Raw genomic sequence first — 17,093 nt, 5'->3', positions numbered from 1 at the left:
GTTCAAAGATCTTCTTTGTTGGCTTCCTTTTGTTCTCTACTCTTTCAAAGTGATGCGACACTGTTTCAGTAATGTTGAGATCTGGGGAGGTCAGTTATTGACTGATAGGGTTTCGTTGTGTGCTTTTCTATTCAGGTATGCTTTGACTGCATTGGCAGCGTGTTTGGGCTGATGGTTATGATGAAAAATGAAGATCTAGATTTCCACATTTTTTTAGCCAGATCCCCAGCATCACTGGCATGTTTTACAGATGGCTTTAGAGAATCCGTGTTAAGACCTTTGTCCTCCGTACCTAATGATCTAACCATTAGATCATTAGGTCTTTTTCTTAAGGACATGACTTTCAAATTTAAAAAAAAAATTAGGTTCAAGGTCTTCCACTTCTTCTTTTATTCTCCATTTTTTACAGTTTCCTTTAATCTCTTAAGGGCACTCAGCGCACCATACAGATGTATGTGATGATATATGACATAAGTCTTCGGCAAATATAAGGTCTTTTTTTGTGTAGACACTAGGGCTGCATGATTAACCGTTAGAAAATCGCGATCTCAATTCATACTTATGTGCGATCTCATTTCCAAATGACAACGATTTTTAAAAAAAAAAAAAAAAAAAAAAAAGCCGACGGCGATTGTACCGCATTTTGATCCAGGACATAATCTGCATGAAAACAAGCGCTCACTCTTCCTGCTCAACAAATGACAAGGGCGGAGCCTTATACCACGTGATACAGAAGCTGGCTGCTAAAATTGGCAGGGAAAAAACAACGGAGAGCACGTCAGGGATGACGAGAAAGTGACAGGAGAAAATCCGTCCCGGTCAACCACCCAAACATCAATAACGGGAACCTTATACAGCGCTTCCCCATACCCGTCGAACTCCAGCAGGCACAAAGAAATTACGGAGGCTATTACTTATCACCTGACCAAAGATATGGTTCCCATCAACACTGTGCAAAACAAGGGATTTAGGAAAATGATCAACACCCTAGACAAACGCTACACAGTGCCGTCCCGCAACTATTTTTCTATTGTTGCACTACCTGCTCTATACACGCAGTGTCGAGCAACGGTGGAGACGGAACTTCAAGCAGTACAACATTTTGCGGCAACGACAAAATGTGAGACATTTGTTGTTTTTATGTTTATTTATTGTTTTTATGTTCAGTCTCAACTGTTACGAAGTTGATGTGCAGTTAATAAGTGCAATAAATATTTATATTAGAAAAGAAAATCGTGAGAGAATCGTGATTCTCATTTTATGCAAAATCGTGCAGCCCTAGTAGACACAACACTGGATTGTCCCTTGGGTTAAAGGCCTTTTTTATCCTTGAATGATCCACAGGCCAGCGTTCAGTAGCTTAGCAAGCAAAACATTGCTCTGAAAATGGAAAGTAGTCATGTATAACCATTGGACTGAAAATGAATGGAAAAGCAGCCAAACAAAAACTTTGAAAGATCTTCGGAAACCCTGAAGAACTATTCCCCAATATTACTTTTAAAAATTACAAGAATACCAGGCTCCATAGAAGCAAAATAGAAATAAACGAGCAGAGGTTCAAGACTTTTGCACAGTTCTGTTTACCACATAGAGATGCCATGCATAATTTTTAATAGCTGTGCTCTTCTTCATCAATTACTGGCAGGTATTTGTATGTCATCACGCATATTAGATACCACTCTCCTGCTAACCAAAACAGCTTATTCGGGTTATATCAGTGCCAGCATCAATAACGCCGTGGTACACAGGCATGTAACCTTTGAAACACAGTTTAAAACTTGCTTACCAGTGGATCAGGTATTTTTATCTGTCAAGGTTTTGAGATGTCTAAGGTTTCTCTCTTCACCCTTTCTGTTAGAGCTCATCCCAGTGATGAACAGCTGCACATTTTTCCAGACAAAAAAGGCCTTTGTTACTCAGTTTAATCAATAAAACATATGAAAACAGAGAGACTGCTCAGAGTGGGGTCTGTGGATTAGTCTCAGTAATGGGGGCACTGTTTCTGGAGAGAGATGTTGCTGTTGAACTTTCAACAGTATTGTTTTGTCAAGTAACACATCAGCTAAATACCAACAGAGATTAGCGAGAAGATGTTTTTTCTTCTTTGTAAGGTTTATTTAGATGTGATGACGCTTTCACAGACAGTTACACATGTCTGGTTTCTCAAGTGAACCTTAATGTAAAAGCCACTGTGTTCCATTCCTCATACTTCTAATGGGTAACTTTTGCTTTTATCCTCAGCTTTCATCTTTGCAGTAGAATAGCCGTTTTTCATTTCTCTCACTACTACTTTTGCCAGGCTACCCACAGGCTGCGGCACCAATAAAAATTAAAGCCCTACCATAAATTTCCCCTCCTTATCTACTGCACTGCTTTCTGCGCTGTGTGCTCTGACAGGTATATTGGAGGTGTTGACATCAATATTGTTATTTAAGACTGTACCAGACTCGGGAAATGGGATGGATGCAGTGATACAAGATTTACGTTTACATGTTTACATTTGCAACTGGGATTAATTGTAATAATAGGCTTGGAAGTGCAGTGCAGTGCAGTGAGGAAGACCACAGCCACGCTCGCTTTTCGCAAGACGAGTCAATCAATAAACAACTGATGGGTTACATCGTCAACTGAATTGTGCTCTTTGAACGACTCTCCTATTTTCTGTCTTTCTCTAACCCTCATGCTGTCTAGGTCTCTTTCCCCCTCAATCTTTCATAACTCCTCACCCCTCTCACACTGAGTTGATAGGAGAAAATAAGAGAGTAGAGCTCATTTCGGCAAGCTTCCCTGGGGAGCGCGAAGCCAAAAGTGCCATTAACAGTATATTTACACACCTCCCTCGATTTTGCTACTACGTGAAGTCTCCCAAATGTCACCGAGTAGGTGGGATTCCAGGGGCATAAAAACATGCACACATACACAGTGCTAATAGACACGCTAGCAACAAGTCCCCATAAGTGTGATTAATTGGGTCTGGGCTGCCAGCACTATCTGATGATACAGCATTATTCCCAAGCTTTGTGTTCTTGGGTCCAGCCAATGATGTACTCTAGAATCCTTCCCACTGTCACGCTCTATGCTCTGGGCAAGACTGTAGTCGAGGGACAAGTGTCTGTGTGTGTTTGTGCTTTTCAGAGTGTTCCCTTTTTGTAATAGCTTCTCATCCCCAGTCTCGTCAGACTTTATACTCCCAAGTTTTTAGTGGTTTTCTTCTCTAACTGTCTCATTTTTTTGTTAATAGCAAAGTCGAAGAAGTCATTTTCAATGCTGAGGGACTGGAATTGCTATTCCAATGTATAGTTTTTTGGAGGAAGTAACACTTTTGATGGGAATAAAACCACTCCAGTTGAAACATCAGTAGCAAAAGAGAAGCTACAAAAAAGGGTTAACTTTCATATTCACCAAAGGATAGAAGTCATCAAGCCAATAGGAAAAAACAAAACAAAAAAGCCTTCTATGTCTTTCTTTCAAGAAATATGTTGTTTTGCAAATTGTAGTTTCTTTAAGATCACTGCTAGATTTTAAGGCACATAGAAGGCTTTGATGTCTGCCATGTTCTTGGGTTGATGGAAAGCTCTGTGCCCACCTGCTGCCTGCTGCACTCTCCGCCTCTTGAACTCACTGGGGAGAGCAGCAGGCAGACTTTTGTAGCTTCTCTTTAAGAAGTAAACAGTGATTTTTCTACTGTGCTTTTGGTTTAAGATTTGCACTAACAAGACCCTCAGAGGATGCTGTCATGCGATATATTTCTGTAAATGTAATGTACATCGCAGATTGTTATTTGGAAGGTCCTGGCTGCACATGGGAAAGATGGTACTGACTCTTCAGCTTCAAACTCGCTCCAATACAGCTGGTGACATCACACCTCAATATATTTACATTTCAGTTCGAGGCATCCAATCAGAGGAGTCTAATAATTTGATTGAGTTTGTGATGAATTTGTTTTGATGTGAAACTGCCAAGCAGTTTGAATCCACCACCACTATGTTTTTCTCTGCTTGCTGGTTTTTTCACGATAAAATCTGAAACTCATCAGGTTATATGTAGTTTTGTTCTATTTTGTAACTGTATCCTTCTTTTCTTCCTCCTAGACTTTTGTCTTTTGCACCCCTATTTTCTTTCTCCTGATGTCACACAGATCAGGAGAAACAAAAGATTTTTTGCATCAGCATCACAGCCACTGTAGACATGCACACATAGTGATTAATGCAATAGTTATAAGGTATATGAATTAATATAAGATGCAATTCACCTATAGCCTATGGGCAGTCCTATTGCTTGTGTCAGTGAAATTTACATAGGGGGTAAGTGAAGCTAATGTAGTGTGAAAAAAGTGACCTTTGAAATACAGAAATACTGTATTTACAGGACAAAGATGACTATGCTTGAATAGATAAATAGAAGTTCACTTAGCCTTGGATGGATTACACGGGGCTTACACTGCTCGCTGGCTTTAGCTTAATGTAGGAAGCACAATGTGAAAACACAGTGTCTTTGTGTATGTGAACAGATGGTGCCATTAAAGAGTGCTCACTTATTTTTGTCTATGAAAAGCTTCTCCTCTCCTTACCTCCCCACTTCTCACCTGCCACTTTAGACACATCTGATAAGTCAGATGTGCTCGGCAACGCATTGAAAGTAGTGTCCCGCACTATGTCACGCGTGTGCTAACTTTTTCAATCGCATTTTTCTAAATTTGTCAACTAGGAGATTAAAGTTGCATTGTGCAAGACTGAAGGAGGATAATTGCCTTGTTAGAGGGTTGCAAATGCTACGTGTTATGTTTGAAGTTGAAATTGAGAATTGCTTTCTTACACTTGGAAGTACTTGTACTTGTGTCCTCCTTGTTTATAAGCTTGACAGGTGCGTTTTGGATATGTTGATTATATGGGGTTTCTCACTCCATGCCGTAACACGGCTACTGGTCAAAACAGATAGGGATCTGGGTGCCGAGCCCCAGCAATTCTCCCAACAAATTGCCCATTTTGTTTGCCTCGCCCCTTTAGATAGCATCAAACCCACTGAAATAGAGGATTGTCTATCTGCAGCCCTTTTGTATATACTCAGTATCTTTTGGACAGTAAATGGCTTTTTCACAGGCTGTGGCTTTTTCACATGCCTTGGACTTTTCTAGATAAACTTATAGTCTGCTGCTGGATAAAGCCAATCGTTAAATTTTACGTTTAGTATTTTCCTTAAGTAATAAACAATCTTAAATTTAATGCCATTCTGTAATTTGATGCCCTGCTTAGAATAATATTCATGTCTTGAGCATTTTAGTATTAAATTACTCAATTAAAAACTGAGAGAGCATTGCTTAGCACTGGGTTTGTGAATGAAGGTGACATACACAATGGCAACATGTGATTTAAAGCATGTACGTAATGCAGCAGCTGCACCATATCTAAGGAAAATTGTCACAAAAGGGCATTGCACTGTAATAGCACTGCAGGGCACATCCAAGTGAAAGCCACATCACTACAGCTACAGTGATGCTCTTTTGGTGCCTCAGTCAAGGCTCTGCTGAGCAGCTGTCACACTTATAAGATTTTTACTGTAATAAAGAAATAATGTGTCACACCAACATTGTTTTTTTTGTTGTTGATACTGAATCATGAACGTGTTATGTTTCTCTTGTTTTGTAATATATTCTTCTCTCAGTTTTTATCTGTAGATTTATAGCATTCCTTTGTGGCTAACATAAGACCCGCATCAGTGTACGTTAAGTAGACAACTCTTGCTAAACCAATCAATAGATGCTTTTGTTGTTTGTTTTTCTGTGTTGCGTGTTTTGTAATACATCTGTAGTTCCATAATTCAGCCATGGTTGGCCACTGAGTCATTTTCAGTGCTAAATCGATCTTTGGCCTTTTAGCATAAAATTGGTCCTCCTCAGTTCTGTACAGTCAGTGTTACCAATTTACAATCTGGAGAAGAGCCTTGGCGTGGGACCGGTACTGTGCATCTGCGGCAGGGAGAAATAATCGTGCATATGTACACGATTCGAGTGAGATGGCTTACCCTTCTCTGTGGGCCTCTCCTTTTTCCAGTTCCTGGATGACCCCCAGCAGCACCTTGATGGTCTCTTGGCTGGAGCTGATGAGATTTTCCATGGCCTGGAGCTGTGCTTTAACGTCCCCGTCCTGATTCATAGGCACTATTTGCTTACAGGCTTCCTGCGTTTGGTCGGTTGGTGTTCCATCAGCCTCACCGCCTATGCAGGGTGACAGAGGTTCCTCCATGCCCCGTATAGGCCGGGCAGATAACTGCCCCGTGTGGCACTGTGCCTGTGTTTTACAGCCTCCACGGGATCGTGGTAACGTCTCACTCGACAGCCCGTTGAGCTGCAGGCCTTTCTTTCGCTTGCTCCGTACAGATGGACTGTCCAGGCACTCCACCTGGGTGAGGGAGTTCCAGGCGATGGGGCCCGTAACCTTGGAGGCCCTGTCCGGCAGGGTTCGGGATGAGCCCTCCTCCAGATTGAGCAGCTGCCTCTTGGCCGAGCGGTCTGTGTCGGCCTCCCTGTGTTGTAATCCTGTTCTGGCTTTGGAAGGTATGCTGCAGAGCTGGTACTCTGCCTGTGCTCCAGCTCCGCTTCCTCTCGGTGTGTCTGCAAGGCAGTCTGTGTCTGCAGTGCAACTGAGCAGCAGAGCATCAGAGCACAGGCCATCAGGTGCAGTGTGCTGCTCCACTGTGGCAATGCACTCATTAGTATGGAGCAGAGCCCTGGTCCTCAGGACTCCGCTCCCCCCACAGGCCCCCTCCTCCTCCTCATCTAAACCCTGCTCAGGTGCCTTAGACTGCTTCACCTCCATGATAAAACCGTTATTCTGACCTTTATAAGTTTCCACGGCCGCCACATGCTTAAAGGTATGTCCTTTTTTGCGCTCGAAGGGAAACGTCTGATACCGTTTCTTCAGGTCGGGTGACGTCTGAACACCTGTGCTCCTTGTGACGTTAGGAATCGATCTGCGTGCAGGGACAGTCATGTATTTGCGGTATGCCACTTTGTATGACATTGGTTTGCCACTTTTCCCCGCTGCCTGCAACTCCGCCTCTCTTTGCTCGTTCTGCGCCTCGCAGATGTCCTTGAAACGCACTTGCAAGGCCTTGTTTCTCTTCCTCACCTGTCGATTGGCTTCCAGGGAATACTTTACCTCCAGCGCCAGCGAAGTGGAGGGCACGGGCGCTGCCTCCGAGTCAGACTCTGAGTTGGTGAGCATGCATTTGCCACCCTCCTTGCTCACCATGTTTCCTGAGAGGCATAGAGGAGAAACACTGTTAATCATCAGTAATGAGGGGCTTAGACAAAGACCCTTGCCTGACTATTACATCCCACTCGATAAAACACACATTCTCTCTTAGCTTAGGGAGAAGGGAGGAAACAGTGTAATTAAATAGAGCTAAAGGTATATGATTCAAAAAAAACTTTTATCAGACACTTCACATTAAAATGAAACAAATAGACATTTTCAGTGAATATCTTTCAAAGCTGAGGTTGATATTTGATATGCTTTTTTTTCTTTTAGAGCTAAAGGTGCAGCTTAAACTATGGAAGTCAGTTTTTCATATGCATGTACTGCAGATTTCTTTCCCTTTTTATTTATTTTTTTTATTGCCCGATTTCATGGCTCTTTTATGCTTGGCAGTTATTTACTGTTTATTTACTGAATCACAACTCAGTTTAGGCTGTAAGGGTTCCCCAAAAATTATCCTATCAAATTTCCATGATACATTTAATCGCCTCTGTGAAACTAATAACTCCAGTTTTAAAATAATTTTCTTTCGTTTATCATTGTCAGTTAAAGTGTCTTTCATAACGACTTCCTCCTTTTCCTACCCCACTTTCTACATTTATGAGTATCTGCCGCTCTATTTGCGTTCGCCTTTTGGGTTGGTTATCAATCACCGAGCTTACAATATATAAGGATGATGTCTGATTTTCCTTTCCGTGGTTTATTAGCTTCAGCATGATTCTTCACTGCCTCACCTTTCCTGCTCATAGTTAATAATTAATTCCCTGAATATGAAAAGTAGTCTCTTTTCTGAATTAACTGAGAAAATGTTAAGAAAAACATGAGGTTGACATCTGCAAACAGACAACTCTTTGTCAAAACGCTGTACAACAAGCCTCTGAGGAGAAACAAGTGGAGATAACGAATTATCTTTCCTTAGTACCACAGGTATGGTAGTGGGATCGTGACTCTGCAGTGTGCCTCTGAGGCTCTGACGGAAATATATTTCACCTTCTGCCTCCTCATTTACAATAAGGAAATGCTCCACGCACTCATATAGATGCTGAATCAGATAGGCCAATTATCCTTCTCAGCTTATCTGCCATGACTGTTCTCTGTCACCAGCAAACGACTTCCTATTTCAAACCTGTCTGTTTACTTAGCTGGGAGCTACAGAACAGTTTTCTTTTTTCCCCCCCATCACTGTCTTCTTCGCCATCATCTATCACTCCGTAATATTAAATTAGCACGCTGGGTCTCTGGCTCCATTAGGCGACACCTATTTTTTACTGTCTCACCTAACATCTAGACATGGTTGAGATGAGATGCTTTCTCCTGTGCAAACAGATGTCTGTTTGATTCTCAGCAGATGGGTAATTACTGATGTGACCAAGTGACCAGGGAATACAATCTAATGCAGTTTTTTGTTGAAAACGTATAAAAGCCCAGCACGGGGCGTGTTGGTAAACTACAAAAATCCTCCGCTGTTAAGATACACTTCCCACTTTAACAGGGGTATATAGTGAGTAGCTTTTATTTACAGTGCATCCTTCAAGAGCGGATGTTATAAAATGCTCCACAACAAAAGACTAAAAAGCAAGTAAGAGACAACAAAAGACAATAAATGCAGACAACTGGATAAAAATGTAAGGCGGGGGGATGCAGGATGTGAGAGAGAGATAGTTCTCCCTGCCCTTCACGCAAAGGCAGAGCGGGATTGCCTCATAATTCTCCATCGTCAAGAGCAGAATGTCAAAGGTCATCGATACTACAATTTTAGCCCCAGTGTCCCTTTTAAGAAAGGATTTCTGTAACCCTTCGCATAGAAGGCTTTAAATATACATTTTGGTGCCGCTACATATAACCTGAACCATAAAAACATTATTATTATTATTACATACACAGGTCCACACACACATTAGATTTAAACTGTAGCCAAAACTAATGATTGAGAGATTAAGGATATGCAGGGGAGTTTTCAGCAGCTGATTCAGCCAACGTGATGGGCTGAGGAAATTTAGGAACTATAACCTTAAACGTTTGTACGCCTCTGGCTTTATTAAAAAAAGAAGAAAAGAACATGCGATAATTAAAGACCCTGATCAGATGATTGCAGAAGAAAACGAATAGTTATGTCTATAACTTCTGTTCCCTGAAGGAGAGGAACGAGGTACAACACATAAGTATGGGATATCACGCCCTCGCGTGTCCTGGCTGAAGAAACCTTTAATCACGCCTTTAAGGCAGATGACGTGTGATGACACGCGCACGGCCCCGCCTGCACATATAGCCGCTGTCATCACAGTCATCCCTCAGTTCGATAGCCGCTCTTCACCGAGCCAAACTGCTCAGTGGGGCCACCTTGTGTTGTACCTCGTTCCTCTCCTTCAGGGAACAGAAGTTATAGACATAACTATTCGTTCCCTTTCAGTCGATTCACTCGGTACAACACATAAGTATGGGACATATATACACGCCCCACAGAGCAGCCACCGAACCGGAATCGGACCACCACATCCTTAGTGAGTGGTAGACCCAGCAGAAAGGACAGCATGAGCCACTGAAGGGGCTGTAACGTCCAACCGATAAAACCGTACAAAAGTGTGCAGTGATGCCCAACTAGCTGCCGCACAAATATCAGCTACAGGCACCCCTTTAAAAAGAGCCCATGAGGTTGCCATCCCCCTGGTGGAATGAGCTCTCACCCTGTGGGGCAAAGCAAGACCACTGGTGCCGTATGCCAGTGAGATAGCTTCTATAATCCAGTGGGACAGCCTCTGTTTCGACAGAGCTCTACCTCTATTTGGATTAGCGAAGCAGACAAACAGCTGGTCACATAAACGCACATTCTGAGTGCGCTCAATGTAGGTGCGTAGCACACGCACTGGACAAAGAGAATGCATCCTCCTCTGCTCCTCAGATGCAAAAGGAGGGGAGCAAAAACTCAGCAACTCAAACTCCATTGAGCTAGAAGATGCAGGCATGATCTTGGGAAAATAGGCAGCATTTGGACGCAATACGACCTTGTGGCCATCAGAAGAGAACTGTGTGCAGGAGGGATGCACAGAGAGCGCATGAAGGTCACCCACTCGCTTTGCCGAAGCCAAAGCGAGAAGTAAAGCAGTCTTATATGAAAGAAATTTCATATCCACAGACTCAATGGGTTCAAATGGGGGGCTACAAAGGGCCTCCAGCACCAAAGACAAGTCCCAAGCAGGGACACTGGACTTAAGCACGGGCCTCAGCCGGCGAACTCCTTTCAGAAAACGTATGGCGAGGGGATGCGCACCTAGTGTCACCCCGTCAAAGCCAATATGACAAGCAGATATAGCTGCCAAATAAACCTTAATTGTCGAAAATGAAAGGCCCTTATCCAGCAGCTCCTGCAGGAATGTCAAAACATCCACAATAGAGCACTGAAATGGGAGAGTGTGGCGGTCCTGGCACCATTGCTCGAAGGCTCGCCATTTGTAAGCGTACAAGCCTCTAGTAGATGAGGCCCTAGCGCTCTGAATTGTCGCTATCACACTAGGTGGCAAACCCTTAGCAATCAAGTTTAACCTCTCAGCAGGTAAGCATGAAGGCGCCACAGATCTGGGCGCGGATGAAACACTTCTCCTCCCGCCTGAGAGAGGAGATCCCTGCGGAGAGGAAGCTGCCAAGGACTCGCTGCTAGCAGGCTGATTATCTCTGCATACCACGACCTTGTGGGCCACCAAGGGGCCACTAGAATCAGAGAGAGGGAATGCCGACGCACTCTCTCTAGAACTGGAGATATCATTTCCACTGGGGGAAATGCATACAGGAGCACGTCTGGCCATTGGTGCGCTAGTGCGTCCAAGCCCAAGGGTGCATCGTGGTCGATTATGGAGAAGAACAGGGGGCAGTGAGTATTTACCCTGGAAGCAAAAAGATCTATTTGCGCCTTGCCAAATAGATCCCAAATCTGAGCCACTATTAAAGGGTGTAACCTCCATTCTCTCACCAGAGGACCCCCCCTGGAGAGAAGGTCCGGCCCCAGGTTCAGGTGGCCCGGGACATGGGTGGCTCTTAGAGACAGAAAATGAACACTGCACCATAACAGCAGAGAGCGAGACAGGTTCAACAGGGGAAGAGAGCGTGTTCCTCCCTGCCTGTTTATGTAAGACACCAAGCTAAGAACACTGCTAACAGCTCTAAGTGGTTGATGTGCAGCTGGCGCTGGGCTGCGGACCAGATCCGTCTCACTGATGCACCCTCGCACAGCACTCCCCACCCTCTTAGGGAAGCATCTGTGGACACCACCTTGCGAAACAACACCCTCCCAATCCGAGAGCCCTGATGCAGCAGCCCGGGCTCCCTCCAAGGACGGAGAGCTAGCATGCAAGACGCGGTTACCGTCAGCCTCCTCCGGAGGTGAAGCGATGCACACAAACGGTGAGAGGGAGTCCAGCGTTGAAACGCTCTCATTTTTAACAGTCCAAGTGGCACTACGGCGATCATAGATGCCATCATGCCCAACAAGCTTAATATCGTCTGGAAACGCAGTCTGCGTCCCAGCTGAAACTGAGCAAGGCAGCGATGAAACGCGGCCACTCTGTGCTCCGACAAACGTGCGCGGCTGGAAAGCGTGACAGAACCAGCGACAGCTGTGTCTCCGCCTGCTCTCTGGAGCAAGCTACGAGAGCCCAGTCGTCTAGGTAGGCTAAGATGCGGATTCCTCTCTCTCTGAGGGGCGCTAGCGCTGCCTCGGCACATTTTGTAAAGGTGCGAGGAGCGAGCGACAACCCGAACGGCAGCACTAGGTATTCGTAGGCTACGCCCTCGAATGCAAACCTCAGAAATTGCCTGTGTTTCGGGTGTATAGCCACATGAAAATAAGCATCTGTTAGATCGATTGTTGCAAACCAATCTCCCGGGCCGACCGCATTCAAGAGCTGTCTGAGTGTTAGCATCTTGAACCTGTACGTTCGTAGGTACGTGTTCAAGACTCGCAGGTCGAGGATGGGACGAAGCCCTCCCCCTTTTTTCGGAACAACAAAATAACGGCTGTACCAACCTTTGTCTGTCTCCGAAGCGGGGACCACTCGTATTGCCCTTTTCTGCAATAGCGCCTTTATTTCCTCTCTGAGTATCATGGCCGCCTCGGTGTTGACAGTCATGTTTACGACTCTTTGGAAACGGGGCGGCTTGACCCGGAACTGCAACCGGTAACCCATGGCAACGGTTCGCAGCACCCACGGAGAGGGGGCGCAAGTGCGCCACTGAGGGAAGTGAGCAGCCAACCGGCTGACCTGCAGCACCGTCGGCGGGGCGTTGTCGCCCCCCAGTGTGTCTGCAGGGGACTGCATCACCTGCCTGACCTGGCTCATTCTGCCTGCAGGCTGAGCATTTGTGATTGTTTGAGAATAAACAACACTCTTTATTGATTGTAACATGGAAACATGTACATTTATACATTTTGTTGGAGGCACCTTTTCTGGGGCACAACAATGAAAAACAGCGGGAACACTCGATGTGGTCACCTGAACATTTAACACACCTGAACAGGGAGTTACCTGAGGCATTTTGTGTGCAGGGGTTTTGTGCTTGGGAGACAGTGTTAGGAAAGTGCAGCGCCTTCTGGGGCTGACAACCTGAACAGAACTTAAGCGGCACCTCTTGTGCGGCAACAGAGGGGTAAAAACAGCGTCTCCCTGCTGCTGGACCCCCTCTCCACTCGAAACCACAGCTAGGAGGGCTGAGGCTTCTTCCTCCTGGGCGTCGGGTCCCGCCGGGGGCCCGAGGGTGGGCCTTTGCCCCAGGCCGACTGGGGTGGAGCTCGGGCCGGAGGATGTGCTCTCGCTGGCGGCACACCCACTTCAGCAGTGGGCGCCGGTCTCTTGCCAGTCGGCAGAGAAGCGGCGGGCCTGTGAGAGCTAGCTGCGGGCTTGGGCTTGGGCTGACGTCTGGGGATGATGTCGCGCAGAGCTTCCGTCTGCTTCTTCCTCAGATCGAATCTAGCCTGAATGGCTTCAAGTGAATGTCCGAATAACCCAGCCGCAGACACTGGTGCGTCCAGATATACAGCTCTGTCCCTATCCGGGACATCAGAGAGGGTCAGCCACAGGTGCCTCTGCGCCACTACTGTCGAAGCCATCCCTCTGCCCAGGGAGATCGCTGCACAGCGAGACGCACGGAGGATGTAATCTGTGGCGACTCTGACCTCGTTAAAAAGAGGTGCCAGCGGGCTGTCATCAGGAACCAGCGATCCGAGCTCCGCCAGGCACATTGCCTGGTACGTCTGGAGCATGGTGCCTGAGCTCTATAAATCTTCTCCAGCTGCGAAGCAGAGAATCTGCAGTGCTTGGACGGCAGAGTTGCGGGGCTGCCGACACCATGGTTATGGGACAGGGCCAGATAAGCAGCCAGAGACGGCTCCATAGGGGGTGGGTTAGCTAAGCCAGCCCCCTCGGCGCCGTCCAATTCCATGTACTGTCCATAGCCGGGCACCGTGACGCAGGTAGACAGAGGTTTGTCCCACGATGCTGTTAGCTCGCAGAGAAAGTCTGGGAACATGGGAAGGCAGTTTTTGGCCGTTGCGGGCTCCGGTGGGAGGAAAAACCCCGCGAACCGCGACGGCTTCTGAGCTGGCGGAGGAGAGGGCCAGTCCACCTGCAGCTTCTCAGCAGCACGGCGAAACAGGGAGAAAAGAGAGGTGTCATCGTGGCCGACTGGCGCAGCAGCGGCGGTACATTGGGCCGACAATGAGCTCTCCTGCTCATCCTCCGACAAACCATGGATGTCCAGGCCGATGTCCAGCACGTCATCATCGTCCTGGGGAGCGCTGGCGGGCTTCAACCCAGGCTGAAGCCCGTCAGCGCTCCTGCATGGTTCCGGCTCGTCATCGGCTAACCCGTCAACATATTCCATGTGGTCAGCCCAGCTAATTGCGGGGACATCGACCGGAAAATCCTCGTCTTCGGACTCGGACGAAGCCGGGGCTCCAGACTCAGAAAGGAGAGGGTCATGCCGTGCGACAGCCGAGCGTCCCAGCACTTTTTCCACAAACGTCACCCGTCTTTCCAGGGTCGAGCGCCGGAGCTGGCGACAAAACGCACAGGCCTCGGGCTCCGTCAACGCTCTCCTAGCATGGACGATCCCCAGGCAGACAGGGCAGGCATCGTGGTCGCTGTCGTGCAAAGAGAAACCGCATCCCTGAGGACAGGGGCGAACAGAAGATTTCTGCTTTGCTCGCTTCGGTTTGGAGTCCATTCCAAAACACAAAGCAAAACGCTGCACGGGAAAACTTGAAATTAGCGCTCCGCGGGCAGCCTACACACCAACTGCGCGGTGGAAGCTAACACCAACAGGGGCAGTTAAGCTAAGTTCAAGTCGGCAGACAACGGAGCTAACTAGCAGAAGCTAGCTAGCCCAACTCAGCAGAGGTGTTCTCAGCGAGGTGAAGAGCGTAAGAACTGAGGGATGACTGTGATGACAGCGGCTATATGTGCAGGCGGGGCCGTGCGCGTGTCATCACACGTCATCTGCCTTAAAGGCGTGATTAAAGGTTTCTTCAGCCAGGACACGCGAGGGCGTGATATCCCATACTTATGTGTTGTACCGAGTGAATCGACTGAAAGGGAACCACTGCAATTAGTTCTTAGTAGCTCTGTTATACATGCAGGAACCTGGGCATATTTGTTTTATTAATAAAAAATGAATTCTGATTTTCACTTGAACCCAGTGAAGGGAAGGAAAAATAGGGATGATGTGTGAGTGTCATTTTTTTTTTTGTTTTTTGTTTTGATTTTGTTTTCCATTCTGGACCGACCGATGTACACGTGAAATGAGCTGCAATAATCAAGACAGGACACAATTAAAGTTTGTACTAAAAGTTCCAGATTTTTGGGTGCCAGTAAATGTCTGATTTTTCATAGATGGGATCGGCTTTGAGATGTAAGATTCAAAATTCAATCAGTCAGAATACCAATGAAAAGGTTTTTAGCAAATGATTTGATATGATACTGACACCTCTTGCCCTGCGGATACATTTTATATTGATTTGCAATGATTCTTTCCTCTGCTGTTGAAATGTCCACCAGTACCATAAACGACCCAAGGACAGGTTTTTCTTTACTTTTGTTCCTCAGCTGCAGGCTTATAGGTACAGTGCAGGAAGTATTAGTTCATTATAAGAAAAAAAACATGATTATTTTACTCTCTACTGATCATATCACAATCTTTGTTTAATAGTTACATACGAAACAATATATTTTTTCCAATCCTGCACTCATACAACACTCGTTGTGTCTCCTGATACTTTTTACCACATTTAAAAAGTCATTTAAAATTCATTTTAGTTTTATTTTTTAAATACTTTGTTATATTGTTGTTGCTGCCGCTCTTTATAATAACATATAAGCTGCTGTAACAAAATAATTTTGGGTAAAAAAAAAATATATAGACATTTTGTTAATATTTTTCCAGTATGTGGAAAGAAGTAATGATCAAGAAGAAGCCAGGGAGATCTTTGTTCAGTTACCAATGGAAACAAGTGTTACACTTGTTATCACAAAATGTCCAATTATAGCAAGTGTAAATCACATAAAGGCTCCTGACCCCTTTGCCATGAGGCTGATTGAGCTGTGAACATTCAGGAAGTTACAGGAATGTAAAGTGGAAGAATCAGTACAGCACCTCCCGGTGAATTATTTCCTCTCGTTATTACCCTGTTTATCCCACATTTAAAAACCAGCAACTGAACAAAGGCAGATAATATTTTTTTAAATTCTTTTGACTACTTGCCATGTTACGTTTATTCCCAGAATATATCTGTTTGCTCGCTTGGCTGTGTTCCATCACTGTCAAGAGACCTCTCCATGTTTGTTCAGTGGATGACATTTTCAAAGAGAGTTTAAATCGCTAACCTACATTCCCTCTCTCCAAATGAGGTCAATAAATACTTCGGTGGTATTAGCTAGGTCTAAATTAAACATTATATTTAATATGTGCAAATTTATGTATGATTACATTTCAAGATGTCGCCCTGTTCTGAGCCATTAGGTAGGAATGTAGCTTGTCAGCACAAACAGCAACAGTGTTGCTTCTCTATTACTCTGTATTCCTCCTTTCCTATGCGGCGGCATGACAACGTGTACAGTTTTGTGATATTGTCTCATGTTCACATTTACATTTGATCGTATTTGACATGTTGGCACCGTAGGATGAATGATGTGTTCCTGGCTCCCCGTATCTGATTTGTTACCCATTGGGTGCAGACACGGGCGACTGCAGCAGCACTCGTATCTCCCCTCCAGCTGCAACACCACCCTCTGGCCTTTTGCATAAACAGGATGATTCAGCACGCAAGGCTGTGACAACTGCCTCTTTTCATATGGTGGCCCTGGTCCTTTTTTTCTATTTAGAAGCTAGTTGGTGAAGTGAAGTGACCCACAATTTTCTATCCTAAAAAAATCAAAAACCCAGACCTCACAAGGTCACATGCGCATTGCAAAGCACACTGACATTTTAATACTTGACCTGGTTTTAGCAGCGCCGCTGTCATAGCTGTCACGCTGGCCCTTTAGGTCACCAATTGGAATTTCTAGGGACACAATCACATTTGGCTAAAAGCGAGCCTGTTGAGCATTGCTAGTCTGGGGGCGATATTCTTCCGTTTAACAATTATATTAAGTTCTGTAATGGTTTGAGGACAATCCAGGTTACTGCAGTAATGCAATTCATTATCGTGGCATGATAGAAGAAGTTAGAAGAAGAGAAGTGGTGCGCTCAGAGCACGTCCTCGCTTACACAGTGCACCTTACATTAAATGGAACCCCCATATTTGCCCTATTTAAAACTTTATACAAGTCACTTATTTGATGAATGGCAGCCTCC

The 17,093-nt window shown here is 45.5% G+C and overlaps 2 protein-coding genes across 4 annotated transcripts in view; one reads left to right on the top strand and one right to left on the bottom strand.

The window, feature by feature from the left end:
- The window catches only part of dock1 (dedicator of cytokinesis 1), a 213,875-nt gene that overhangs the window by 111,341 nt on the left and 85,441 nt on the right, over positions 1-17,093 (top strand). The gene's annotated exons all lie outside the window — the stretch shown is intronic.
- insyn2a (inhibitory synaptic factor 2A) overlaps positions 1-17,093 on the bottom strand; it is a 41,022-nt gene that overhangs the window by 16,269 nt on the left and 7,660 nt on the right. For both annotated transcript variants that reach the window (XM_084937456.1, XM_084937455.1), the window contains exon 2: positions 6,022-7,255. In XM_084937456.1, coding sequence (XP_084793582.1) covers positions 6,022-7,250 — 1,229 coding nt within the window. In that variant the 5' untranslated portion in view covers positions 7,251-7,255. The remainder of the gene's footprint in view (positions 1-6,021; positions 7,256-17,093) is intronic.

The sequence above is a fragment of the Perissodus microlepis genome, chromosome 8 (genome assembly GCF_051167445.1).
Source record: "Perissodus microlepis isolate ML-2025 ecotype Zambia chromosome 8, ASM5116744v1, whole genome shotgun sequence".
In the NCBI taxonomy this organism is placed as follows: Eukaryota; Metazoa; Chordata; class Actinopteri; order Cichliformes; family Cichlidae; genus Perissodus; species Perissodus microlepis.
Note: the sequence above shows the minus strand (reverse complement) of the source record. Positions and strands in the feature narration are given on the sequence as shown.